The sequence below is a fragment of the Andrographis paniculata genome, unplaced genomic scaffold (assembly GCF_009805555.1).
Source record: "Andrographis paniculata isolate CXL003 unplaced genomic scaffold, ASM980555v1 Contig50END, whole genome shotgun sequence".
Classification (NCBI taxonomy): Eukaryota; Viridiplantae; Streptophyta; class Magnoliopsida; order Lamiales; family Acanthaceae; genus Andrographis; species Andrographis paniculata.
In genome coordinates this window covers 978879-1006084 of record NW_026137585.1, presented here as the reverse complement: position 1 = coordinate 1006084, position 27206 = coordinate 978879, and the positions used below count along the sequence as shown (strand labels likewise).

The following is a 27206-nucleotide window of genomic DNA, read 5'->3' as shown; positions in this document are numbered from 1 at the left end:
CTGTCTGCATATCAGTTCTTACACACATCATCAAATGCATTTACAGCTCTCCTTTAATTAATTAATTAATTAGAGCAGAGCAGTCATTACTAAAATTTAATATTTTCAGATTTCATGTCGCCTCCTGTCAGGTTCATATATCATCTCAACCAAAATTTTAAATCGCTGGATATTTTGCATGATATAAATTTTATTAAAATAACACCCCATTATTTTCTATATTTCTTATATTTTTTTACACAATTTTTCGTTAATTTAATTAATAATTTATTTTTTTTATAAACTGTAAATACTAAATAAATGAATTTAATATTTTTTAAGTTTTGACGTTATTTATTCATGTTTATTTTATAAAAATATACATATTAAAAATATTGGTTGTGTTTATCCAATAATTTTTTTTATATTTTTATTAATATTATAAAATAATATTATATACACATTATATATATAATATTCATATACGTTTGACACTTTTATACTTGTAATGTAAAATTAATTAAGTTAAATCTAAAAAAATATTATGGTTGTGTCACAAGATTTGTACTCGTTTGGTCCAAATATCTTGTAATATTTTCTTTTTTATTTGTCTTAAATTTATTTTAATATTTTTAAATTTAAAAATAATTAATAATATATATTAATATACATTTAGTTTTATCTCATCACATCAGTCAGATAAAAAAATAAATAATCATTTCTCTTTTGAATCACATCACATCCAAATTATCTCAAATTATCATACTTAATATTCTCCACCTAAATTCTAAGTGTCAAACACAAACATTGCACGGTATTTGGGACGGAAGGAGTACTATTTATTTAATTTTTTTCATCTAAAAAATTAAATTAAACAAATAATTCTTACCTTTTTATACTAACTTGGTTCATTTATAAAGTATATTATTTTTTGTTGTTCAATTATAAAGTAATATAAAAAAAAAGAATAAAATTATTTTTATTTTACACTAATTTTAATTATTTATTACAATTAAAATATTATTATTTTTTAAAATTATCTAAATACAAAAAATTTTATTCTATAAACTAATTTTATAGTATTTAAAATATAACATTAAATTTATTTATATTATATTAAATTATTATTTAAATTTAATTTTTTTTAAATATGAATTGAGTTTGACATAATTCTGAACAATAAAAATTTAAAATATACTTATATAAATATTAGGAAAAACATAGCTACAATTCAAATAAAACAAAGTACAATTGGAATTAAATCTCCATTCCCAAATAAAGTGTAAAAATAGACCATAATTAGGAGTATTTGAACAACGTAACATTAATAAAAAGAGTACAGCAGGAAAGTGGGAGCCACTTTTCTCTAATAAATAGTCGCAAAATTTTATCTGTGCGTCGAAATGAGTATGTCGCCTTTCTCAGAATGTCCGTACAACAAGTCCTGATGTTGACTAACCAAGAATATTATTGTGCCAATTATTATTTTTATTATAATCTTATATGTATAAATTTCCTGACAAACTGTCGTTGTGATAATTCCTACATTTACTGTTTTCAGTGACCAGTGTAAAAATAAATAAATAGATGTCAGACGTAAATATTACTCCCTCCTTACATTGGCTATATTACCGTATATCCGAAAATTTAGATAAAAATTAATTAAAAAATATATTAATAAAAATAATTATTATATAGTAATAATAATTATAAATTAAAATTAAAATAACTAAAAAATTTAATTGAAATTTAAAAAAATTATAAAATTTAAAATGTGATTAAAGTGTTAATTATATATCCAAAAAAAATAAAAAGACAAATGATATAAGACTAACGAAAATAAAAAATAAAGATAAATTATGTAGGACAGATGGATGGAGTAGTAGTAAAAACATATTTCTTTCTATTTCAATTACAAATATATTATTTACATATAATTATTTTATATATAAAATTAAATAGTAAAAACATCAAAATATTTTATAATATTCTAATGATCAATATTATTTCTTATAACTAATCAAAATACTAGTTATAAAATATCAAAAAATCACTAAATACAATTTTTCATTAAAAAAAAATGCTCAATGAATATATTCATTTATTTTTATAAATTATAAAATTATAATATTTTATTAATCAAAAAAATATGTGAAATAGTTTTGATATTTTTATATTTGTAAGTGTTGTGAATTTAAAATTCCCAACAGTAAGTATAAATGAAAAAAATATTTTATAAAATTTAAAGATATTTTGATATTTATATATAAATTATTTCTACTATAATAACAAAATGATAGATTTAAATACGATAAATAAAATAAATAAATATTGTATATTAAATTGGAGCGAAAAAATATACTATTTCCGTTCCAATACAATAGTCTTGTTCATTATTTTTGTTCGTCCCAAAATAATAGTCTTTTTTCATAAATAATCATATCACCATAAAACTACCCCTACTTTTTTATTTTTATTACACAATTGCCACTACTTTTTACACTAATACACTCACAGGGACAAGAAAGTCTTTTTATCCATATTTTTTACCAACTACTAATATAATATCAATATTTTTTAAAATCTCCTACCCAATCTAATTAAAACTATAGTTCTCGAACGAAAGATGTATGTATTTTCTTTATCCGCCAAACCAAAGTTATTCATATTTTTGTTTTGTCCATCTCTTAAACTTATCCATAAAAAATTTAACATATAGCTATTACTTTTTTCATTCGGTTAATTATATCATTTTATTTAGACACAAAAATGAAAAAATATATATATAATATTTTAATATAAAAGTAGAATAAATAAAAATTAAAGTAAGATATTATAGAAAATTTGTTAAGTTTATATGATCATTTTTTTAGTTCCTTAATTGTACTTATTTATTATTGTTGTAACTTTTTTTTTTTTGTAATTTTAGTCATCCAAAGCTAAAGATGTTTAGGTGACATCCACGTCGCTCGTCGAATGACACGTGTCCGCCAACACCTCGACACATACATAGATTTTTATTTTTTATTTTTAAAATTCTTAATTGTCAATTTTTTTAAAAAAATATATTATTTTTCTTTTAAAAGAAGACAAATTAAATCATTTTTTTTAAAAAAAAATTGACAATTAAAAAATAAAAAATATTCACGTATGTGTTGGGTGTAGTTGACTTAGCAGAGACGTATCATTCGACCAGTTATGCGTTAACTTACAAAACTAATTTGTGATATGTTATACTCCCTCTGTCCTTAACAATCTATCAATTTTTCATTTTGGTTTGTCCCAGTATCCGTTTCATTTTTTTTTTTTTTTATTAGTAATTGTACTATCTGTCTAACGTTACAAATACCCTTCTAATTTACAATATATTACACAAATGTCATTACCTTTATATCATACAATACTAATAGGGTTAATTTAGTCTTTTTTACCTTTATTTCTACTTTATCCCAATATAATACTAATATTTCTAAAATTCCGTACAAAAAGCAAATAGATAGATAAATTGGGGACGGAGGGAGTATAGAATAAAAATAATAAGAGAGCGAGACTAAAAAATCAATTTGTCTTTAAAAAAAAGTTATATACTATTTTAATTTTATTTTAAAATTTTGAAACTTAATTAAATTAATTAATTATTCAAGATTTATAATAACAAAGACAAAAAGAAATTCTCCCTCCGTCCCACCGAAATTAAATAATTAAAGATGTTTAATTAGTTAATAATAATTAGTTATGATATTATTTTTTATATAATTAATAATATTTATAGTTTGAAAGTAAATTTAATATATATGATTAAAAAAATCAAATATATGTTTAAATATTTAAAAATTATATAACAATTAAAAAATATATGTAATATGGATATCATTTTTTAATAAAATTTTCTATAACACGTAAATAAAAAAATATTTTTGTTTATTTATAATTGACATAAATCAATTTTATAAAAGATATATAGTTTTAAATATAGATAAAAATATTTATTTTTTAGGAGACAAATAAAAATAAAGGAGTTTTGAATAGTCCTATGTTGATGTTATATATTATGTAGTTAATTAAATTAGATTTATATTTGTTAAATATATTTAGATTTAATAATTTTTACCAAAAAAAAATAAAATGTGTCAATTATTACGGAAGATAAAAATAAAAATAGTGTCAATTATGATGGAACGGAAGAAGTACTACATATATTAAAAAAATAAAAATAAAATAAAAAAACAAAAGATTAAAAAGGAAAAAAAAGCGTATACATACAATACAGACGTACGTACATAAATGCCTGTTTTTTTGTGTGTAAGGGATTTGATATATTGATATCAGATCTTTCGTTTTCATCCGATCTCCATTGCCAGAATTCTCTCGAGAATATTGCGCACCTCTTACATTCGGATTCTTTTGAAAACGCGCGCAGTAATCTCTCCGTATTGAAGGCGATTTTCGTTTCAAATATAGATATCTCGCTCGACTGATCTCGATCCAGCTCGAATTTATTCTAGGGTTTATGTAAGCTTCTATCTCCAATTTACTGCCTTAAATCTCGCTGTGGATGGATGGATTGGATGCGTGTTTGTTTTGTCTTCGAATCCGTGTTTGCTTAAATTATTAATTTTTATTTATCTTTTAGAGATCGATTTTGTTGCTTTTTGAATCGAGTTGCAGGTGAGATCCGCGGGTTGGCGGGGGCTTTGGATGGTGTTGTTTGATCCTTCGTGTATGGATCGTTGTCCTGGGAATTGAATTCGAGCGAAGATTTAAACTGCAAGCTCTGATTTCACGAAAAGATTTCTGCGGTTTTCCGTATTGTTTTGCCTCAAATTGTGATTATGCACCTCCCCTGTTGAAGTTTTATAGACGAAGGTTAGCTATGTTTGATAAATTGTTGTTCATCTTGTAATCTCTGGCTTAACGGGATCGTGTTAGGCAGATTCAGTAATGACATTTTGTTGATGTAGTTTATAATTATCAGTAATTGAGTTGGCGGCATAGGATACGCCATTGTGAGCTTTGCAGAGTTTCAGTATCTCAGTGTCTGCTACCATAGGATAGCCTTCCGTAGGAAAAATTGCATCCACGATATAACATTGTTTTTACTTGATCAAACAATTTAGAGAGAGTTATTGCAAGTAGTACAAAAGTGCATAGAAAGACCACCTTTCATTTTGTGCAGAAATTTTGAATTGGACACAGAGAATACGAGTATTTGGAATTGATTGCTTTCCTTAAAATGGTCATTGTCATATGATACATTCGTTGATGTGCTTAATTTGATGGTACTAATCCATTGGTCATTCATGGTGTAGTTAATCTGAATATGGGTTTATGGGGAACTACATAGCTGGAAGTTTGAGGATCAATTTATTTGTCCTTTGAATCTTGTCAATCATGTCAGGTTTGTAGCTTGGCTTGTAATTTACTGTAAGATTTTTGCCGTCTGATGAGTAAATCTGCAGATGTTTATCCCATTCTCTGTTTTCCTCTGACTTTCCTGATACATAGGGCTGGAAGAACTGGAGATTTATGATGAAACTAGGGAGAGGAAATCAGAATATGAATACTCTGAAGATGAGAGGCGGAGATCAAGAATAGGTTCTTTGAAGAAGAAGGCCATAAGTGCTTCAAATAAGTTCACCCATTCTCTCAAAAAAAGAGGGAAAAGGAAAGTTGATTTTCGAGTGCCTTCCATTTCCATTGAAGATGTGCGTGACCCAAAAGAAGAGAGTGCTGTCTGTGAGCTACGCCAAAGACTTATTGATGTTGATTTGCTCCCCGCTAGGCATGATGATTACCACACTTTGCTTAGGTGAGGGCTTCTTCCTTTTCTTCTTTTCTTTTTTTTTTTTTTTTTGCAAAATTATTTTGGATGGCACACATGCAAGTGTTGGACATATTTTGGTCTACTTGAATTAACAAGTAATGTCAAAATCATGAATCTAGCCATACATCAAATAAAATGTAAGTGAATGAGCATGCTCAAACATTTTGTTAGATGCAAGAACTTAATTCTTAGTTTTTAACTGCTAAAAGGTTTGAATTGTAGTCATTTGATATTTTGATTGGGTAGTTGACATTTTTTTATTTGAAATTTCCTCAACATTTTGTTTTCTTTCCATATCAAAACATTTTTGTGTTTCTGGTGAAAAGATTTTTGAAAGCAAGAGATTTCGACATTGATAAGACCATTCCGATGTGGGAAGAAATGCTAAACTGGAGGAAGGAGTTTGGTGCAGACAACATTTTGGAGGTATTGATACTTACCATGAAAGGCTAAAGATTGAGTTTTTATTGGTCACCTTGTGTGATACACGATTTTCATTTATGGATAGATGTTTTACCATGTGCAAACATTTACCACCTTTGACATAAATATTGATAGATGATTGGTTTTCAGGACTTTGAATTTGAGGAGTTGGAAGAAGTTTTGCAGTACTATCCCCAAGGATTTCATGGAGTCGATAGAGAAGGCAGACCTATTTACATTGAAAGGCTTGGACAAGCTCATCCAAGTAAATTAATGCGCATTACTTCCATTGAGAGATACTTAAAATATCATGTTCAGGAATTTGAGAAGACTCTCAATGAGAAGTTCCCTGCCTGTTCCATTGCTTCCAAGAGAAGGATCTGTTCAACAACAACAATTCTTGATGTACAAGGGCTGGTCTGTTGATTATTTTTTTTCAGATTTCTTGAGTACTTATTCCTTTTGCTTTTATAAATCTTAGAATACAGTAATACAGTCTTATTACCTATCATAAGAAATAAAGTATTTGATCCAACATTCATTCCACTCTCCTCTTGGCTTCAAGTCCAGTATGGTGATATTTAATATTATATGATATTAGGATGGTCTTTTATTCAAATAGGGATGCCATTCAATTGATTTATTGATTTGATTTCCAGGAGAATCTGAATTGTTTCCGTACAGGTAGTTTTAAAAAAATGTTTTCTGATATATTTTGACTAGAAATGTTTTAAGTTTTCTATGCCAAATAAATTGATGTGTCAGAATTGTCACTGCAGGGTGTTAAAAATTTTACTGCGACTGCTGCAAGTTTGCTGTCATCTATGGCAAAGATTGATAATAGCTACTATCCTGAGGCATGTCTTGTTGTTTGTTAACATTCCATAATCCAGATCTTGAAATTACTTCATATGTATGTGACGAATTTATTTCTGTTTCCATTCCCTGCAGACACTACATCAAATGTACATTGTTAATGCTGGACACGGCTTCAAGAAGGTGCTATGGCCTGCTGCCCAAAAGTTTTTGGATCCAAAAACTATTTCTAAAATCCATGTAATGAATATGTGCTCTCTTTACTGTGTGTTTGTACCCACCATTGTCCTCTCTCTACCATTTACTGGGTGCTTTTGTTTTCTTTGTTCGCAGGTTTTGGAGCCAAAAGCCTTGGGGAAGTTACTCGAAGTTGTTGATCCAAGGTCTGTCACTTACCTGAATAATAGTGTTAAAATGAAATTCTCAGAAGAGAATATCATCTAACTAATCTATGTTCTGTCCCCAGTCAATTGCCCGACTTTTTGGGTGGAGCATGCGTATGTAATGTCGAGGGGGGTTGCCTGAGGTCTAGTAAGGGTCCATGGAATGATCCGGACATAATAAAGGTACACATCTTATGAAGAAGATGGGATGTGCTTCTTTTTACTAATGTATGCATTTGCAAATTTATTCTAAATAATCTGTTTTTATCTGTAGCTTGTGTGCAATGCAGAAGCCACTTTTGTGAGTCAAATCTCCAAATTTCCCAGTTACCAGCAGAAAATTGATCCATACATTCAAATGCGATCGTTGAAGGTAAGTGGTGCCTCATCATCGTAAAAGATCTACTTCTTCAACCTCAAGTTTGTGATCTTTTGAAGAATCGAATGGTACAGGGAAGATGCAGTGGTACATCTGCAGTTGGATCAGGATCTGATGTTGATTATCCTTGCTCTCCTAACAGACAAAATCACAGAGAAAGTTTGCGAACAACCTCAGCTAACGAAGTACGTTTATTTGAATGTCAATAATTGTTATCTGTTCTCGCTACTTTGCAATCTTTTATACCAGGCATAGGGCAATATTCATATATTCAATAAACATGAACAGTGATGCAGGCAGGCTCTAGTTTAGATAGATACACCTATGGTTATATATTGATGTATGACTTTATTTGTTGTAGGCCAGAACATCCGATCCGTGTATCTACTACAGCTGTGACGAGCATTTTGGCCCAGGTGATAGAGATAGTGGGGAAAGGCTACGAATGGACAACGAATCTTTACATGTCAATGGTTTTGGAAATTCAAGGGCCAATGCAAGATCTAGCATCGAAGGTTTGCTTATTTATTCCCTTCTTTTTATGGAGGTTCTGCATGATTATTCAACGTTTCGCCATGTTCTGTTTTTCTTTTAATCGAACTGCCAAAATATTTTCAATACACCTTTTCCTCCGGCTTCCAAATTTTATTACAAATCTCAGGATCAATGCAATTTATCTTTCCATTTTGCGATCTTCAGAAAGATCATAACTTTATTGTCGATATTTGTCGGGATATGTGTGTACACTGAGCTGTAATGTTTCTTTCATTGGCTACCATAGGAGAAAAAGTTATTCCCATTTTCTTGCATTGCGTGGAAGCTATTTTTATACATCTATTGTGAAATTGTTATAGGGACGTCAGTCATGTATTTGTTGGATGCTATCCAAGAGAAAGTCGTGAAGAGAGGGTTGGCGTACATGACAAGAACATTAGCATCGATTACTACCAAGCTCTTCACAGCCATCCAGACTACATGTGTCGAATATTTGCGACGACCAGCCATCGATCAGTCTTCAAATACGATGGCGGAAAATCAACAAGAAGCTGATAATAGCTCATCCACAACTACAGCGCCTATTAGAGAAGATGACAGGATCCTTCCTTGTGTACAACGTCTTCAGAGATTGGAGAGTTTGTTAGACGAACTTGGCAGGAAACCCGCGGAAATCCCACTCGAGAAGGAACAGCTTCTCAATCATTCTCTGGACCGGATCAAATCCGTTGAGTTCGACCTCGAGAAAACAAAAAGGGTAACAATCCATCTAACCCCTAACACCCCCCCCCCCCCCTCTCCCCCTTTCCGGCACATCTTTTATCCTTCAAATATTTATCCACTGTTGCATTCCTCAGGCATTAAACTCCACGGTGTCGAAGCAGCATGAGATTGCTGAACTACTGGACAACATTCAGGAATCGAAATTCCACGTAAGTCAGCGCGACATTTCTTTTCAAACACTCGCATCATGTTATCTAATTACAGGTATTTCCGTATTTCTTTCTCGCAGCAACGAAAGATTTGCTGTTGATTTGCACCCTGTTAGAATCAGCGCACAATAATAGTTCGTCTTATTGAAGGTAAGAAACAATGCGGGATATTAGAATTCATATCAATAAATTTTTTGACCGCAGCTATCTTACGAGCACCCGTAGTTTTCTTCCTCTGCCAGGCTGTAGAAGCAAGTAATATGCCAGCCAGCCAGCCAGCCCGGGAAATGTAAATGAACAGTTGAGTTTTAGAGTATAGGAATACTTGTTGCCCGGCTTCCATATCATAGCTTCCCCGTTATTTATCTTGTCACCGAGATGAAAAGTTTCCGGTAGGATTTGATGTTTTCTGTCGGTCCCCGACTCTCTACCCTCTTGGAAAATTATCACAGGTATGTTCGAATCGTACATACATCGATGGATCGATCATTGCGTCGACGAACATTGTTGTTGTAAAACTATATTGACGTGTAATTTATCAATGTTATATGGTATATAGTTTTATGAGTGATTTAAAGATCAATATGGATGCTATTACAACTGCACACTCGATTTTTAAAATATTGTTTAGAAATTAATTTTTTCTTTCAAATAATTCAATTTCTGACATTCAAAAAGTAAAATAAAACATGCTTCTTGTAAATAATACTCGATTGAATTGTGTAGTTTAGAAAACGAACCAATTTGATCAAAATGTCAAAAAGCAAATTAAATTAAATTACAGGGTCAAAATTGGAGGAAAAAAGCAATGCAAGGACAATTAAATAAACAAAATTCCAAAACCCACATTACACATTTCCCCACTTTACTCCCATTTGCATTGCATTCTTATCCTTCTTTTCCCAAACAATTATTTGTACATACTGATACATTTAAAAAACAAATATATAAATAAATAAAAACATAAGTGCCAAGTGTCAGAGGTTCCTTCAAAAACAATCAAAGGGTAAAAATAAAAAATAAAAAATAAAAATCCTCAATTTATTATTATTATTATTATTTCATAGATATCTCAAATTAAATTTAAATTTGGAAGTGGTTCTAGTATTTATTTAAAATTTGTGAATGAATTCAATTCTCAAATCTGAATCAATATCAATCTGAATTACTAGTCGCTAAATAGCATAAAAATTTAGGGTGTGGGTGAGACCGAGTCGCAGTAAAATGTCCAACGACTCGCCAACACCATCTTCTAATCCAAATCCAATTCCTAATCTCAAACCTAATTCAGTTTCGGTTTCAGACTCGCATTCCTACCCTAAGCCCGAAGCCGAGTTTCAGGAGATTATCCAAAACCCTGACACTTTCTTCGACAAGCTCCAGTCCTTCCACCTTCGCTACGGCATCAAATTCAGGTGCGCACCTTTCTACTTCGTGTTCTGTGGTTTTTTTAGGAAAATAGAATAAAAATTGGTGTTAGGATTGAGATGTTTGAGTCTGCGGTTTGGTAGTGTGAGATTTGATTGTGCGCGCTGCGGTTGGGGAGTTGGAACTGCAAATTGCTTTACATGAGTTTTTGTTTTTTTGGCAGTGATGGCGGTTGGTCTTTGTTTTTGTTTTTTTTTTTTGTCAGTGCGTGGATATTTGTGTTAGGTTTGGTTCGAACGCGTGGATGGATCGGTGTTTGATTTTGTCGACTTAGGTTGTGAATTAGTTTGGAGATTAGGTTTGTGATGATTTATTATGCTTGCTTTTATTTTATTTGGTGCGGATTGTCAGGTGCTTGTTTGACAGGAAGGTTTTACTGTTTCCGTAGAGCTAATTGTTGATGATTTTAGGAAATGAAGTTCAGTCGCTAAGATTCAGCTAAAATTAGGGCTCACAGCTGCAGTTTTTTGAGAAGTCGGTATGGTTGTTAGACGAGGAAACTTGGAAGAGTTATGGCTATGTAATATAGGGTTAACATTGCTATGGATAATTGTGTAAATTATTTATCAGCATATATTCTTACCTGCGCAGGGTTCCTACTTTAGGAGGAAACCGTTTGGATCTACATCGTTTGTTTCTGGAAGTGACGTCTCGAGGCGGTATTGAAAAGGTATGCTTCTTCTAAATTGGCAACTGCTGCAGATCCCTGCATTTTGTGAATTGTTGAATCAGGTTGTAGTATGTTCTAAAAGTGTGGCTGCTTATGGTAATTGAAGTTTGAGTTTGTGGATATTAAGGATGAGTCATGGGAATGGATTTTCGGGTGGGTTTGAGAGGCTGGAGCTAGACAGTTGGCGTGGCTGGATAGGGTTAGGGGTTGTGCGCCTTACTGGAAATCGAGCAGGACATTAATTACATGAATTTAAGGCGGCATTTAGTTACCTCCTTTAATTTGATTATCAGGATATTAAGATAATCTAAACTAAGAGGAAACACTTTGATAGTGTCGAGTACTCACCACCGTAATAAAAGTTAAAAGAATTCGAAATTATTGTTGTATATACATTGGAAAAATAGCAAGAAGACTTAGAAGTTGTTCATAAGCTTTTCTAGTTCAGTATGCTTGTTCTAAAATAGTTTTACCATGAGGGACCTCTTAAAAGGTTTTTCAAAGTAAGCATGAATGAGAATAAAGGATGTGTCTTGATTAATTTAAAATGTGAGAAACTATCACATGCTGCATTGATGTCTATAGAGAATTGATCTGGATTTTGTTTACAATAATCTGGATTTAGTTGTGGGATTTTTGCCGTTTACTTTTCCCCCTCTTTTTATTTTACTTTACACATCTGATAGATTTCCACTTTTAATGTTGATGCATTTCAGGTTATTAAAGATCGCAGATGGAAGGAAGTCACTGGAGCCTTCAAATTCCCTTCCACAATCACAAGTGCTTCGTTTGTCTTACGAAGATATTATCTATCCTTGCTCTATCATTTTGAGCAAGTTTATTATTTCAGGAAAAAAGAACCATACCTTGCCGCTTATGGTGTGGCCAAAACCTTATTATGGTCACATTATATTCTGTTCCTGTTTAAATATATATTTTATTGCCCGACTTACTATCTTCCTTGCATGTACATGAATAGATCAATCAAGCAAGGGTGCCAATGGAACAAAATTGCCACTTACTATTGATGAAGAAGCTTCATCAAAGCAACTTGCTGGTGATTCATCTTAATGTTTTGTTTTTATTGAAAGATTTTCTGGTCTCGATATCGTGACTAAGTTTTACTCAATACAGTATAGCTTATATAGTGACTCCCGAGAATCAATTTGATGTGCAGTGATTCCTGACTTGGGGGATGGCAGTCTTGTCACCGGAACAATTGATGGAAAATTTGAATCCGGATATCTGGTTACTGTAACTTTTGGTTCAGAGGTTTTGAAAGGAGTCATATATGAAAACTCAACAGAAGCAAACAAATCCAAAGGTTTCAGTTCCTTTCGCGAGCCTGCTCATCGACATCACAGAAAACACCAGTCGGCAACTAGGGATCCATCTCATCCCAAGCGAAATAGAAGTGGATATACCTTCTTCTTTGCTGAGCAGTATCATATGTTAAGGCCTTTATACCATGGCCAAGAAAGAGCTATAAGTAAAAGGATTGGGCAATTGTGGAGCGGGTTGACAGAAGCTGAAAAACTGGTAATGAATACACTGCATATACTTGGGTGGCTTACTTTCAACTTTCTAGAAAAGATGAAGACTGCTTATTTCTTGTGTGTGTGTGTGTGTGTGTGTGTGTGTTTTTTTGTGTGTTTTGAATTTAAGTGTTTTTTTTATTAGGTATGCTTAAGCTTGTTGATAGCATAAAAAAAAATTTCCTCCATCTGGGAAAATTATGTAATTTTGGTTGGGGAAATAAATATATTTAAGTGGAGTAGATAAAATTAAGGCGGGTATTATGAAAAATTAATATAGGAGTAATATAAAGGGTAGTGGGGTAAGTAAAAAAGTAGTGATAAATTTGTTATTATTTGTAAAGTTGAGTAATATAATTTTAAGTGGAGACATAAGTTTAGCTGACATTAAAAAAAAATAGCGGAGGGAGTAATAGTTTAGCTTTGCAAAGAAGGGACTTTGTTTATTTAGGCCGAAGTTGGTAAAATCCCCTTTGTTTTGATAAACTATTATTGTGATATAAGTAGATGTTTAAATATTCATGAATGTTTAATGTATAGGATGAATAGTGTGGGATTGGTTCCAAAACTACATCGACATTATCATGTCTCTATTTTGGTTTTTAAAGCCTTTTATCTCTTACTTATGGCTTGATATGGTAAAATCAAAGTATCATGTTTAAAGCATTTTTTGGTTTATTACCGGGGATTACGGATGGTGATTGTATTAATTCAGGTATATCAAGAGAAGGGGTTGAGAGACAGAGAACGATACAAAGCAGAAATGTTGGAGTACAAATCTTCCCAACATGCATCACCCCCTCAGTAGTGTGTTTTTAGACATCCCTTTATGCTTTGAATCCTGTTGCTCTGATATAATATAACTTCTAAGAATTCCGCCTATTTCTTTATTTTCCCTGGTTTTTTTTTTTTTTCTTTTGCTTGTTTCTTGCGATGACGATGACTGTGACTGTAGGCGAGGATGCTCTCACCCCCTTCGATTTGATTGACTTCTAAGAACCCAATGAGCTCACGGGTGGGAAATTGATGATAACTGCTATAGGTATATTTGCTAACCGGTTGTTCTCTCGTTGCTGTTTGCCTTATTGTTATATATATATGTATTATGCATTTTGATTTTTCTCTAGGCTGCTTCCATATTTGAGTATCTGTTGATGCATGCTTAGGAATATATATATATATATATACATATATTCTTAGCTTGGTAATTTAATAAATAGATGATAGTTGTGGTAAGATGAGATTAAATTTGTAGGTGTAATGTTTCTAATATGATAGATAAAAATTGGTACTTAGATGTTTTATGATGGGTATCCCCAAGTGAGTTCTTAATATATATGCATGGTATGTCGTAATTTATTTATAGCAAACATCTATAACTCTTCAGTATTTTTATAAAATGTCCTTTCGTGGGGCATTTATTTTTACTATAGAAATTTTAGAACTTAAAATATCAGTACTTATTTTTTTTATATGAATTATAAAGGAAAATGAGAACATTTATTTAAAAATTAATTTGCATCAATATTCAGTATTTATAAAAAAGTGAGTTGCGCTCGAATGAGAAGGGATTGTGTGGACTACTGTATTTGCGCTGGTCCACATAAATTGATTGGGCCTATCTAAATTGGTCCCATTTAAAAGAGATTTAAGATTTGGCCTGTCCGTAACTGGGTTTGATGGGTTGATTCATGAGTTTAGTTGGGCCTTACTGGATTAGTCTAGGGTGATTTGGGCCTATCTTGATGTGTTGAAATGGGTTGGGCCTGCTTGAGATCGGTTTAATGGTATTATCTGAAATGTGCTGGGCTGGTACCAGAATTTTGTATTGGGCTCTCAAGAATTTTATTTATTAATAGGACTAAAAAACTGAGTTGCGCCCGAATTAGAAAGATTCTATGGGCTACTGTATTTGGGCCGATCCAAGTAAATTGGTTGGGCCTTACAAATTGGGCCGTTTAGTAAGTATGATTGGGCCTAGCCGTTTAAAGAAAATTATGATTGGGTCTATATAAATTGGGCCGAGTTAAAACATTATTATTGGGCCTATATAAATTGGGTGGAAATAAGAAATTATGATTGGGCCTCTAAATTGGGCCGATTTAAGAAATTTAAGAATGGGCCTGTAACTGGATTGGATGGGTTGATTCATGAGTTTAGTTGGGCCTTACTTGGGCTAGAGTAAATTTGGGCCTATCTTGATGGGCTTAAATGTGTTGGGTCCGATTACAATGGGTTTAATGGTATTATCTGGAATGGGCTGGGCTGGTACAAGAATTTTTGTATTGGACTTTAAAGGGATGGCTGGCCTGAATAAACTCGTGCTGGGTGTGTGTTGGTCCAACAAGTTTTGGGTTGGGCTTACTATTCCAGACCTTGTATATATTCAGTCCAGCCCAATTTTACAGACATGGACCATATTTCAGGCCAAGTCCGGCCTACTTGTAAATGCCCATCTAACAAGCCCAATCATCGACCAGACAGACACAAGCAATCCCCAATTTCAAAACCCTAATTCTAACGAGCCTAAACAAAATAGGATCAACCCAACAGTATCAACCCTATAATTCTAGGATAACAAGTCCATATTTCATCAAAGACAACAACATAAGAAGCCAACAGCCTGTAATAATACCCATATTATCATTCCTAGTCGGTCCTTCTTCACTATCGCCATAACTTAAAAAACTTATTCAAAATTAAACGAATGCTACATCTCTTACAAAGAAACAAATAAAGATAACATGAATTGAACACGAAAAAGAAAATACACATTCCGGAACATCAACCATTTTATAAGAACAGAAAACAAAACCTCAACCTCCAAAACTAAGTCGGAGGAGCAACATCCTCGGCATAATCAGGCAATGAAAACAAGACTCGTAAAATCACCAAACCAAATAGCTGTACCAAGAAATATAAAGTATACTTACAAACCTGCCTCCGTAGCTTCAAAATTTCATCCCTGCTTGCGACCTCTCTCGAAAATTTTTCCAACTTCTCAGCTTTTGCCCTAAGCACCGTATCCTCATAGTCATTATCCGTTTTTCTATGATTTTGGAGTATCTGATTTTTTTGCGATGTGCTTTGGTCTTTTAATGTAGCAGTTTGATTCCCAGCAGCACCCCGGAAATTTTGAATCGTTCTTGATATTGTTAAATACTCCACTTCAGCGGCAATCTTTCGCTTGAATAGGTCCTCGAGGTCTGCCTCCGCGTATTCTTTTGCGGTTTTTGTTCCAATGGAAAATTGGAACAGCCCGTGATTCATTTCTTCGACCTTTTGTTCTGGAGCAGTAACTTCATCCGAAACTGTATCTTCCAGTGTAGTGTCACTGCTTACTTCCTTAAACTTTAGCACCTCTGCAGGAATATCGGATTGATTTCATCACAGGAAATTTTAGTAGATTAGACAATAACTCAGTTCTTAAGACTGCAACAATAAATTAGGCTCCATATTCGTGGGGATTTTTTTTTTCAATTTCTTTATTATATAATTTTGCTATTTTTTTATAAAATAACACTATTTACGTTCAAAAAACATCACATCCTAAAAACAAAACTATAAACAAATCACCAGGTAAACGCATTTGAGTGTTCAATTTTTTTCATTTTTTCTACTATTCCCCATATTTCCATGTAAAATGAACTACTTTCTAACTCAAAAAGCATCATATCCGAACCACTGTCCAAACTAACATACCAAAACCAAAATAAAATAATAACAATAATAAACAACCACCAAGTAAACACACTAGTAACTGAGCGCCAAAAAAATGAAAAGAACAAAGCGGTAATAATGGCTAAAGCCTATTGATCAGAGCATAATCGGTATTCAAGAACTCTAGTCTAATTTCTTGGACGTATTTTCAGATTTTAACTTTTGAGACTTGACGGGCACATTCAATTTCTACAGAAATAAATAATCATAACCTATTCAGATTGAAGCATACACAGGCATCAAATTCTACACTATGTCTATAAATAAATAGACCTTCGAAGATCACTACTCGACTCAAGTGTACCAATTATAATTCAAAGAAGTGATCATTTGCAATAAAACACATCATGTTTGTAGAAGTATAGAATATTAACAAAATCAAGAAAAACCAGAAATAGTAGGCATACCTTGTTCAAGTGCTTCTTGAGCAGATTGGAGCATGGCGATGGATTCGACTAATGGATCCTGATTCGAAGAGGAGGAGCCATTCTCAGTTCTTTCAGTCTTAACCTTCGAATCTGAATTTTCGGTACCTTCGTATCCTCCTTCGATGTCTTTTCTGCAACCATCACTGAGTCCATCATTCACTTGATCAACATTTTCTGCATCATAATGCCCCGGCTCGTCGCCTCGTATTCCATTACTCGTCGTTGCAAAAGTCCCCTGCATAAACACAAAATTGGAGCTACGCGAATCAGACTCCATGCTCGAACGAGAGTTATCCTCCTTGACTACTTGCTCCTCCTCCCTAGCCTTTTTAACAGCCTCGCTTCGAACCTTTCCTGACAGACCACGCTGCGCTGCATTAGCCAGATTCTTCCCACTCGAACCCCTCACTCGGAGGCTCTTATCATACTTTACTTTCGAAACACTACCTGCTGTCGAAGACTTGCTACTCTGATCCTCACTATTCTCTGAATCTCCTCCGGTATCAATCGATAGGCCAACCGGCATGCAAGAATCGCCGAGCACTCCTAAAAAATCCACACTTCCAACCAATGCATTCGGAGGCGAAACAGAGCCCATACTCTTCTGTGGCCTCTCTGCATAAACCTGCGGCCGCTTGCTTGGATTTGCAGCCGATTCTGGTAAGTCCGGAGTCGACATTATCTGGCCGGGATGCAACGGTGGATCCCCGGTTTTATTCACATCCCTCTTGATCCTCTTCCACTTCTTCAGTCCGAATCCTTTCTTCATCGAAGATGAAGATGAAGATGGAGACAGTAATGGAGTCTTCTCATGTGTTGAAACTTCACTTCCCTTAACGTTACCATCCTTATCGTTATAGGTTCCTAACTCATAAGATCCATTGTCGTGAACCTCGATCGTTTCTGGTTTTCTGACGGATTGAAGATTCCTAAATTCCTCATTATCTACGATCGATTCGTTCACCAATCGATCGTTTCCAAAATCCATCGCCACCGAAAAACTCAGGTAACTAACTCTGAATCGAATCCCTAAATTTCTCAATCGATCGAAACTCACACCATTTCTGACCGCCAGAAATCAACAATCTCCTGACGGAAATCCAATCCGATACGATTGATGAAAACTAGCGGTGGAGAATAGAATTTGACAGCTATGGCGCACCTCGAGCCTCCGTGAACGAATTCAACGGCGAAGAAACCACAGCTAGGAGTCAGAATCGAATCCAATAACCCGAAATGAAGACCGCCGGTGAAGAATCCAATTATCTAAAATATCCAAACAGCTATGGCGCACCTCACGCGTCGATCGACGAATTCCGCAGAAGCACCGAGGGAATGAGCAGCAGAAAACCCTAGAAATCGAGAAGGATCGAGCGAGATCTACACTCCACCAAAATTTGTCGATCGATCGATCTATCGATATGATCGAATAATAATAATAATAATAATAATAATAATCGGAAACTCGTACGAAAATTACCGACCCAATAAAATATAAAATGGATAATTTTTATTTTTGTTAATTTATTTTATTTATTAAAATTAATAAATAAATAAAAGGATGGCGTGGGCCCATACGGTACCTTGAGGACATGGAGCGTGTGTTGCTCAGTGATCCCATCTGTACCACACATGACTGCTTCTGGATTCAGTTGAAAATGAGGGTCAATCCGAGCCGTTGATTTGACTGGGCCCTACAAGTTATCCAATGGTGCGGATCGTGCCACAACACCTAAGACTCGGGACAAATATAAGGCGGTTGAATTTGTTTGGGCCCCACGCGTAATGATCCAATGGCGTAGATTTTGTCACGTCACAACACCTAGAAGAATTCGTTCAAATAAAAGTCGATCGACGCCGTTGAATTACCTCGGGCCCCACAAAATGGTGTGGATATTGCCACGACACCTCAGTCAAAAATAGGTTCCATCGTCGCCGTTGATGGGCTGGACCCGGGCAATGATCCGATGGTGTAGATCTTGCCACGACACCTAAGAATCAGTCCAAGTTGGGAATGTAACATTTCCATGCAAAGGAATACAGAAGTTAGGACTCCTTCCAGCTTGTATTAACAAAAACTGTGAAAATTATATGGTTTGTTTGCCAAAAAAAAAAAACACTGAATTCGATTTCTGATAAATATTATGAACATACACATAAGAAAATAAATTAAATTAAAATAATCGATAATTTTATATAAAATATTAATTTTATTTTTATATTATTGATACGTTTTATCATTTGATCATATCTTACACTAAACAACATATTTTCCAATACCTCACACTAAATATAACTACAACTAAATAAATACCCTCATAGTGTGTTCACTTAGTAATTTATTTATTTATAAAAATATAATATATATATATAAGATATACCTCTAATAATAAAAATTAATATAAACAACAAAAATCAACAAAATACATAAAACACTATTTTTCTTTAATACTGTAATGATTCTCAATATCTTATAATAAAAACTAAAATTTTAACAATACATGTATTTTTTGTGTGTTGAAATTCTTTCACTATATTGTGTATTTTAGCTTAGTGTATTTTTTATTTCAAACATATTTTTGTGTTAGATATGAGTTGTATATAATTTTTCTATTAGAATTGTAAGACAATTATATGAACATGTATATATAAATTATTGTTGGAATTCCAACTTAATAACTCGTTAATATAAAGTAAAGTAACCATTCATCCTTACAAAGTAGAAAAGTTTTAACATTGATTTCAATGTGGGATATTCAACAATTATATTTTTATAATAATATTTAGAAAATTGTTTATCATTTATTGGATTAGCACACTCATTATTTAAATTCAAATTCAAATAAAAACTAAAATACAAATACAAATCAAATCAAACCAAACCAAACCAAACCAAACCCGTTTTAGAAAATGATTGGAATTTTTTTTTAAAAAAAAAAAACGAAAAATCAAAACAACTCTAAGACAAATTTAAGTAGCATTATATTCAAAGTAAACAATAATACATACAAACATACATATTTAAGTCTATGTTTTTAGGTTGCATCCTACATATGCTAGATTTCAAAAGGTTCTAAAAAATCATACGGAGATTGGAAAAGATAACATGTATCCTTTTAGAATTTAATTTAATTTAATTTAAACAATATTTTAAATATAGTAGTTTATAAAATAAATAATATATTTTTATAAAAATTACGATAATTGTATAATAAAAAATAAAATAAAATTTCAAAATAACATAATCATTTTAGAAAACAAAAACCAAATATATCATAGTGTATATACGATATATAGAGCCGACAGTCGAAGGACCGTTTCGATTTTAATAGAAGGTTCAAACGATCATTGAGGCTGCTAAAGTACCTACCAAACTGGCCTGAAAATTATTTTTGTTGGGTTATTTTTATTTAAGGAAATGACTTGTACAACAATTCCAAAAGCTCATTTAAAAGTTAATATATACAGTACTATAAATTTAAAAATAAAAGTTTTTTTTTTTTTTTTTTTCAGCATTACTTTTAAATCATTATTTTAAAAAAATAAAATTAAAAGAACAAATCCTAAACACAATAAGCTTAGTTTGTTTTTGAGTTTTTAATCTAAATTTTACTATTCTGATTTTTTTTCTTTTAAAAATATTAAATAATAATTTTATTTTTTATATATTAAATTAAAATAGTATAAAACAATTATTTCAATTGAAAACTCAATTCTCAAACCCAAAACAAGCACACCGTAACCCTAAGTTGAACAAATTTTTATACCTTTAACTTCACAGGTTTCAAATAAATTTAAAATATAATTCAAACTCACTATTCTTATTAACTTCAACTCTTCAAGTGTGAAGTTTTTGTAGCTAACGGTCGACTTTAGGGCATGAATAGGTAATAACAAACATTGTGGACAGCAAAATTAAATAACATGATAATACATATATACATTATACACCAATCATTCTTATTATTCAACTCTATTAACTAAAGCCTAAATACTATACTGCTATGCAGAGGCTAGCTAGCTACACAATTATGATGCCTGCACAATTATAAGCTTAAATAATTCAATTAATTATTATTAGATTAGTAGGCAATGTTTCCAAGATTTTAATGTACTACTAATTATTTTACTTAAAATTATGGTGCTATCATTATGAAATGTGTCATTATTTATTAGTATTAGTATTTTTTAAGGGAAAGCCTACATTCTCGATATTATGTCCCAACCAAAGACATTTCTAAGTGCAATATTAATTTAATAAAAAATATATAGTCATTAAGTAAAAAACTGACACCTCATAACACCACTGTAATTAAACAGCAAATAAATAAATAAAAACTATTAAGATATGATAATGGAAAATAAGACATAATTAAAAATAAAAAAAATATTACCTGTTCGTTGTATGAACGCCACTTGCAATTGTTGAAGCCACATGCAGACAGGTTGCCTGGAAACCAAGCTGCTATAGAAAAATCATTAAACTAATCACACAATTAGCAAAGATTAATAATGTCTGAAATTCCATCCGTATCATCAACATGGCTTTACAGCTTAATCAATAAAAAATAATCAATCATCAATTTTACAAAAACAATAAAAATGCCAGAGAGACTTTCAAACTTTTATACTATGGCAAATTGGCAAGAATAATAAACGATAAAATAGGATTATAACATGCAAGTATTTAATTAATCTGCTTGTTTGTACAGCTTTCTTCTTACACAGAACACCAATAATTAAAAATAAAATGTCCTTATCCTGCATTAAAAACTTGTCAGATCTCAAGCAAGACAGAGCACTTATGAAGGAAATAAATTGCAGTTGAATAAATCAATAGTGCTTGAATTCACCTAAGATCTTAGCATCAAATAATTGACTGCTTATGTACATGTACTAAAGCTATGGCTGATTTAGGTTATCTATAGAGCAAAAAGGGGCAAGCTTTTGATCCCACCTTTACATTGAATGCAAAACACTGATATGCAAAGGAATTATATTCAAGAAAAAATAAATTGTGTTTTCTCTAACAGTTCTATTTTCCAAAAAAATAATTATCTTGGGGACCACAAATAGTGCATAAGTTTTGGCTAATCTCAAGAGCACTTTCAAATAATATTATTTCCTTTCTCTATTGAGGGCCAATTATTAAAAAAATGTCAGTCCTCAGATGGACTGGTCTTACTCCAATTTCCATAGCGGAATTCAGTCACAAAAATAATGTCAGATGAGGACATACACACACAGAGAGAACCCTATACTGCAATTTTCATATATACTATAAAATATTCCTTTGTATTTATCCAAGCAAATTTCCAAACTACAGACAACAAGGTCTGAGTTCATGTTTCCTCTCCCCAATGGCCTTTCCGCAGAGTTCTTTTCTGCCCAATCTTTGGCCACTGTTATTTAAACAAGTAAATTTTTTATTTCTATTATTATTTTTTATGGTTTTTTTACATTTTTAACTGCATTTAGAGATTAGGAGATATATACATACATAAACATGCAACACTAAAAACAAAAAGCAATACACTTAGCCCAAGACAAGGCAATTAAAATAACAACCTTAGAATATTAGACCATTTACTACCGTCTGCAGTTCTTTTAATGCATTCATTTCCATATATTATTATATGTTCAAACCATCTTAGATCCAACCCACACCTTGTAGATTCTCCAATCTGTCCAGCTTGTTGATGATAGATAGAAAGAGAAAGATAGAGAGAGAGAGGAGAGCGAAGTGGCAGATGGTCTCTCTGGAACTACAGGAAAGGAGGGTCACCCTATTCTTCTTTTTTTGACACAAATGAACATAATAGCCAGGTAAAGTAGAAGACTTTTATGTGATCTTTTATTTTTTGTTCCTTTTCTTTTAAATGTTCTTGAGCATAAAAGGCATACAAATGATGGGTTTCTTGACTTTCACCGCAATGAATCTAAAGAGAAAACAAAAACACAATGAAAATATGAAATGACTTGCAATATAGTTCACTATATTTATTCATGACTAAATACTGCTCACTTGTTTTGTTTCTTGCACTAATTGGTCTGATCAACTGTAAAAAAGCAGAGTTCTGGTTCTGACCTGATAATGGGGAGGCCCACCACAGTGGAAGAAGATGATGCTTGAATTCACATGCTGAGAGATCTCCTCCTCTATGTTCAAATAAGAAAAAAGAGAAGTCATTCACTGTTGCATTCATCTTCTGATGATGGGTCATCAGCTCCGCATTAAATTGCACCTGTCAACATAAACTAGAGCAAGAACCCCAAACACAAGTTCAGTTTCTTTCCTGACTTTCAAAGAGAGATTGATGAGGATGGAATGCTACTACTGAAATGTATGGTATGGGTACTTTTCCAACATATCAAATGCTTTCAGATATATTTTCTCATTTAACGTTGTAGAGGGAAATAATATATATAGAAAATAAAAAAAAACCCCATTTTCTTGAATTCTTGGAAAAGCAAACCTGGGGGGAAGAAGGAGAGGGGGGCCTCTTCATTCATTGTCGGAACATGGATGAAGAACCAGGACTCGTCCTGTCTGCAGGCAATCCTAAACAAATCCCCGCCGTTGATCCCAAGTCCCTTACCATTAAGATAGCCAACTCCGGCAAGAACCCCGGCAAAGAAATCCTTGCCAACATTGTTACCTCAAATGCTCCAGATTCAGTAGCTTCATCTCCCTACAATTCCCCCCTCATTTCTCCTCCTTCTTCAGCATTTGTTTCAGCATTGCAATCTCCTTACATTTCTCCAAGAGCACCTATAGTTACAAACCAAAACAAGAATCCCACCGAAGAAAGCCCCACTCCAGCCACTACTCTAACCCACTCCTCACCGCCGGTGTCTTACAGCGGTTCTCAGTCGGATGACATCCCCAGCACTTCCTACACGCCGCCGCCGGAGAGGCAGGACTTTCCCGGTGAACCTGCAAGCAATACTAAAGTCAAGATTGTGACATGCGTACCTGTTCCAGGCCCGGATGCTGCACCCCGGATTTCATTTTCCTTCCCCATCCCAAGAATCTCATTTGCCAAAGGCTCTGTCTCCTCACCTGCATCAAATGCAAAACTAAGAAGCTGTGATGTGTACATAGGGTTTCATGGCCAGAATCCAAATTTGGTGAGGTTCTGCAAGTGGCTCAAATCGGAGCTTGAGGTTCAAGGCATTGCTTGCTTCGTGGCCGACAGAGCAAAGTATGCAGATAACCAGAGCCACGAGATTGCCGACAGGGTTATCTGCTCGGTGACCTTTGGGATTGTGGTGGTCACAAATTACAGCCTTCTGAACCATCTGAGCCTGGAGGAGATCAGATTCTTTGCTCAGAAGAAGAATTTGATCCCAGTATTCTTCGACACTGATGCCAATGAAATCACTAGTCTCTTCAATCAGCATGGAGATAAGAAGGAATTCAAAGAAGCCATGGAGGGTTTAATGAGATGCCATGAGTTCAAATTGGAAGCCAATGATGGTAACTGGAGAAGCTGCATATCTAAAGCTGCTGGGATACTAAAAACAAAGCTTGGAAGGAAAAGTGTGGCTGAAAAGGAAGCAGATACTCATAATCATGAGTTGCCCTTGGCAAGAAACAAGTACTTTGTGGGGAGGGAGAAGGAAATTATGGAGATTGAGACAGCATTCTTTGGCTGTGGGGATTATATGGAGCAAGAATGTGGTTTGCCAACAATTAGAGATGAAACTACAGGGCTGTCTGATGGCCTAGCTGATGGGGAAAGTGAAGCTGATAGAACTAAAGGAGGCAAATACATAAATTTGGAGATCGGGAGGCGTAAGGAGCCACATTTAGAGGCATGGATTGAACCAGGAATTGGCAGAAACTCGATGAAGAGGCCTAAATACAAGAAGTCGAAAAGTGGGAAATACAAGAGCTTTGGGAGCAGCATTGTGTGCATAAATGGATCAGCAGGGGTTGGAAAGACAGAACTAGCTTTAGAATTCGCCTATCGGTACTCTCAAAGATACAAAATGGTGTTGTGGGCAGGTGGTGAGGCTCCTTATTTCAGGCAAAATATACTGAACATCTCTATCAGTTTGGGATTGGATGTTACCGCGGATGAGGAGAAAGAAAGAGGCAGGATTCGTAGCTTCGATGAACAAGAGTCCGAAGCATTCAAAAGGGTTAAACGGGAGCTGTTTCGAGATATGCCATATTTGCTGATAATAGATGATCTAGAAACTGAAAAGGAATGGTGGGAAGGCAAGGATTTACATGACTTAATACCAAGGAACACAGGAGGTACTCATGTAATCATAACAACAAGGTTATCGAAAGTAATGACCTGTGATCCGATGCAGCTGCAGCCGCTGCCAATGCCAGATGCAATGGCGCTGATTAAAGGAAGACGGAGGAAGGAGTATCCAGATGCCGAGGTAGAAATTCTGGGAAAGCTTGTCGAAAAACTCGGCAGGTCCACTTTCGGCATATGGGTGATAGGCTCCTTGCTTTCTGAACTTGGAATTTCACCGTCTGCACTATTTGAGGCAGTGAATCAGATCCAATATGAAGAACCAACTGGCTGCACTAGCCTGAGCAATGGAGATCACCAATTTTGCAGGACAAGTCCTTTCCTAATGAAAGTCTTGACATTCTGTGCGGCTGTGTTGCAAGATACAGTGCGCAAAAGGAATCCACTTGCTTCAAGAATGCTTCAGGTTGGGGCATGGTTTGCGCCGGCGCCAATCCCAGTAAATTTACTAGCTGCAGCTTCCAGCAGTGTACCCTCCACCAGGCACAAATTGAAGAAATGGAGTAGATGTCTGAAGCTTACTCTCTGTTGCTGCTCAGGTTGTCTAAAGAGCTCGGCATGGAAGAATGAAGAAGAATCAGCTCTTCTTTTAGTTAGGCTTGGTTTGGCTTGGAAAATCAACAGACATCCTGGTTGCTGGATACAATTCCACCCCATAGTCCAATTATTTGCCAAATGGAAATATGGCTTGGCTGCTGCAAAAGCAATGGTTCAAGGAGTAAGGAAAATTGGAAATCCTGTGGCGAATTCAGACCATCTCTGGGCCTCTGCTTTCCTCGTATTCGGGTTTAAATCTGAACCACCAGTTGTCCAGCTCAAAGCAGTTGACATGGTTCTCTTCATCAAGAGAACAGCTCTCCCTCTGGCGACAAGATCCTTCATGGATTTCTCAAGGTGCAACTCGGCTTTAGAGCTGTTGAAAGTCTGCACTAATGTCCTCGAAGAAGTGGAGAAGTCATTCATGTCTCAGATACAAGATTGGTGCCATGACTCTCTGTGCTGGAAGAAAGCTCTGCAGCCGAATCAAAGAGTGGATGAGTATGTTTGGCAAGAAGTTACATTGCTGAAAGCTACTCTACTGGAAATGAGAGCGAAATTACTGCTGAGGGGCGGCCATTTCGACAGCGGTGAAGAACTATGTCGAACCTGCATCAGCATTAGGACAGTGATGCTCGGCCACAACCACTCCCAAACATTAGCTGCTCAAGAAACATTGGCAAAGTTAGTGAGGATGAGGAGCAAGATATAATGGAATTTTGCAATTCAGGTAGCTCAATTTTGTTGCTCACACTGTAATCTTCGTGCTGCCAAATTGCCAACTAGTTCATAATATAAAAATCACAATTCTAGTTGAACTTTCCGTTGTTTGTAAATTGGTAATCGAAGCTAATCATACACATATTAGACAGCATTTCCAGCATTTCATCATCTCATGCCGTTCAATTTCAATCAGTCTCTTCGAAATTAGATTTCACCAAACAAATACGAAATACGCGGAATTGAAAACGTGCGATTAAGAAAAGTTTTCCAGAAATTGCGTTTGAAAATGGATCACATTCAACATCGATTGCACGCAAAATAAGAGACGTGAGCAACAGAAGATGCGTGACCCGAATCGATTTTGCCTCTACGATGCCGCCTTTCACGTGTTACCGCAAAATTACCTCCAAATTCCTTCGCAACTAAAGTGCTCGACTCGACACCATTGCCAAGTGAAAGACTCAGTAACTGAGCCATTTCATCAAGCGAGCGCCAAATAGTCTACAACGAAGTTCCCGCGAAAATGGAAATATAAAACATCCAATGGAAGACCTTAACCGATGATTATCAGCAATATCCGGAAACTAAAAGTTGAGCAACAGAGGCTGGATATCCGGATAGCAGAAAGCTTCCAACCAGATCTGGCGGTTCAGATGCC

General features: G+C 34.1%; 4 protein-coding genes across 8 annotated transcripts; 3 read left to right on the top strand and 1 right to left on the bottom strand.

Moving 5' to 3' along the window:
- The first annotated feature begins 4279 nt into the window (after positions 1-4279).
- Positions 4280-9814, top strand: LOC127253241 (phosphatidylinositol/phosphatidylcholine transfer protein SFH13-like). Of its 4 annotated transcripts, none has more exons than XM_051277699.1 (17): positions 4281-4491; positions 4648-4845; positions 5289-5377; positions 5485-5788; positions 6130-6229; positions 6362-6643; positions 7006-7083; positions 7178-7282; positions 7376-7425; positions 7509-7608; positions 7700-7798; positions 7879-7989; positions 8166-8319; positions 8659-9056; positions 9157-9231; positions 9312-9381; positions 9474-9814. In XM_051277699.1, the coding sequence occupies exons 3-16, from the start codon at positions 5371-5373 to the stop codon at positions 9330-9332; spliced, it is 1884 nt and encodes a 627-aa protein (XP_051133656.1). In that variant the 5' UTR covers positions 4281-4491; positions 4648-4845; positions 5289-5370; the 3' UTR covers positions 9333-9381; positions 9474-9814. The 4 variants fall into 4 exon arrangements, with proteins under 4 accessions (XP_051133654.1, XP_051133655.1, XP_051133656.1 ...); XM_051277700.1 differs by having other exon boundaries at positions 4282-4491; positions 6377-6643; XM_051277697.1 differs by having other exon boundaries at positions 4280-4491; positions 6377-6643; positions 7178-7425.
- Positions 9815-10356: 542 nt separating this feature from the next.
- Positions 10357-14011, top strand: LOC127253242 (high mobility group B protein 10-like). The gene is made up of 7 exons (XM_051277702.1): positions 10357-10646; positions 11251-11329; positions 12046-12208; positions 12309-12386; positions 12507-12868; positions 13580-13671; positions 13820-14011. Coding segments are annotated over exons 1-7 (966 nt in total). The 5' UTR covers positions 10357-10455; the 3' UTR covers positions 13821-14011.
- A 1572-nt stretch (positions 14012-15583) lies between these two features.
- LOC127253188 (WPP domain-interacting protein 2-like) lies at positions 15584-23238 on the bottom strand. 2 transcript variants are annotated; one of them, XM_051277635.1, is made up of 5 exons: positions 23101-23238; positions 21407-21474; positions 18596-19003; positions 16992-18392; positions 15584-16226 (listed from the first exon to the last, which is right to left on the bottom strand). In XM_051277635.1, the coding sequence occupies exons 4-5, from the start codon at positions 17998-18000 to the stop codon at positions 15694-15696; spliced, it is 1542 nt and encodes a 513-aa protein (XP_051133592.1). In that variant the 5' UTR covers positions 18001-18392; positions 18596-19003; positions 21407-21474; positions 23101-23238; the 3' UTR covers positions 15584-15693. The 2 variants fall into 2 exon arrangements, with proteins under 2 accessions (XP_051133592.1, XP_051133593.1); XM_051277636.1 differs by lacking the exons at positions 18596-19003; positions 21407-21474; positions 23101-23238 and having other exon boundaries at positions 16992-17366; positions 17460-18425.
- A 296-nt stretch (positions 23239-23534) lies between these two features.
- LOC127253187 (uncharacterized) lies at positions 23535-26721 on the top strand. Its single transcript, XM_051277634.1, has one exon. The coding sequence runs from the start codon at positions 23535-23537 to the stop codon at positions 26535-26537; it is 3003 nt and encodes a 1000-aa protein (XP_051133591.1). The 3' UTR covers positions 26538-26721.
- The last annotated feature ends 485 nt before the right edge of the window (positions 26722-27206 follow it).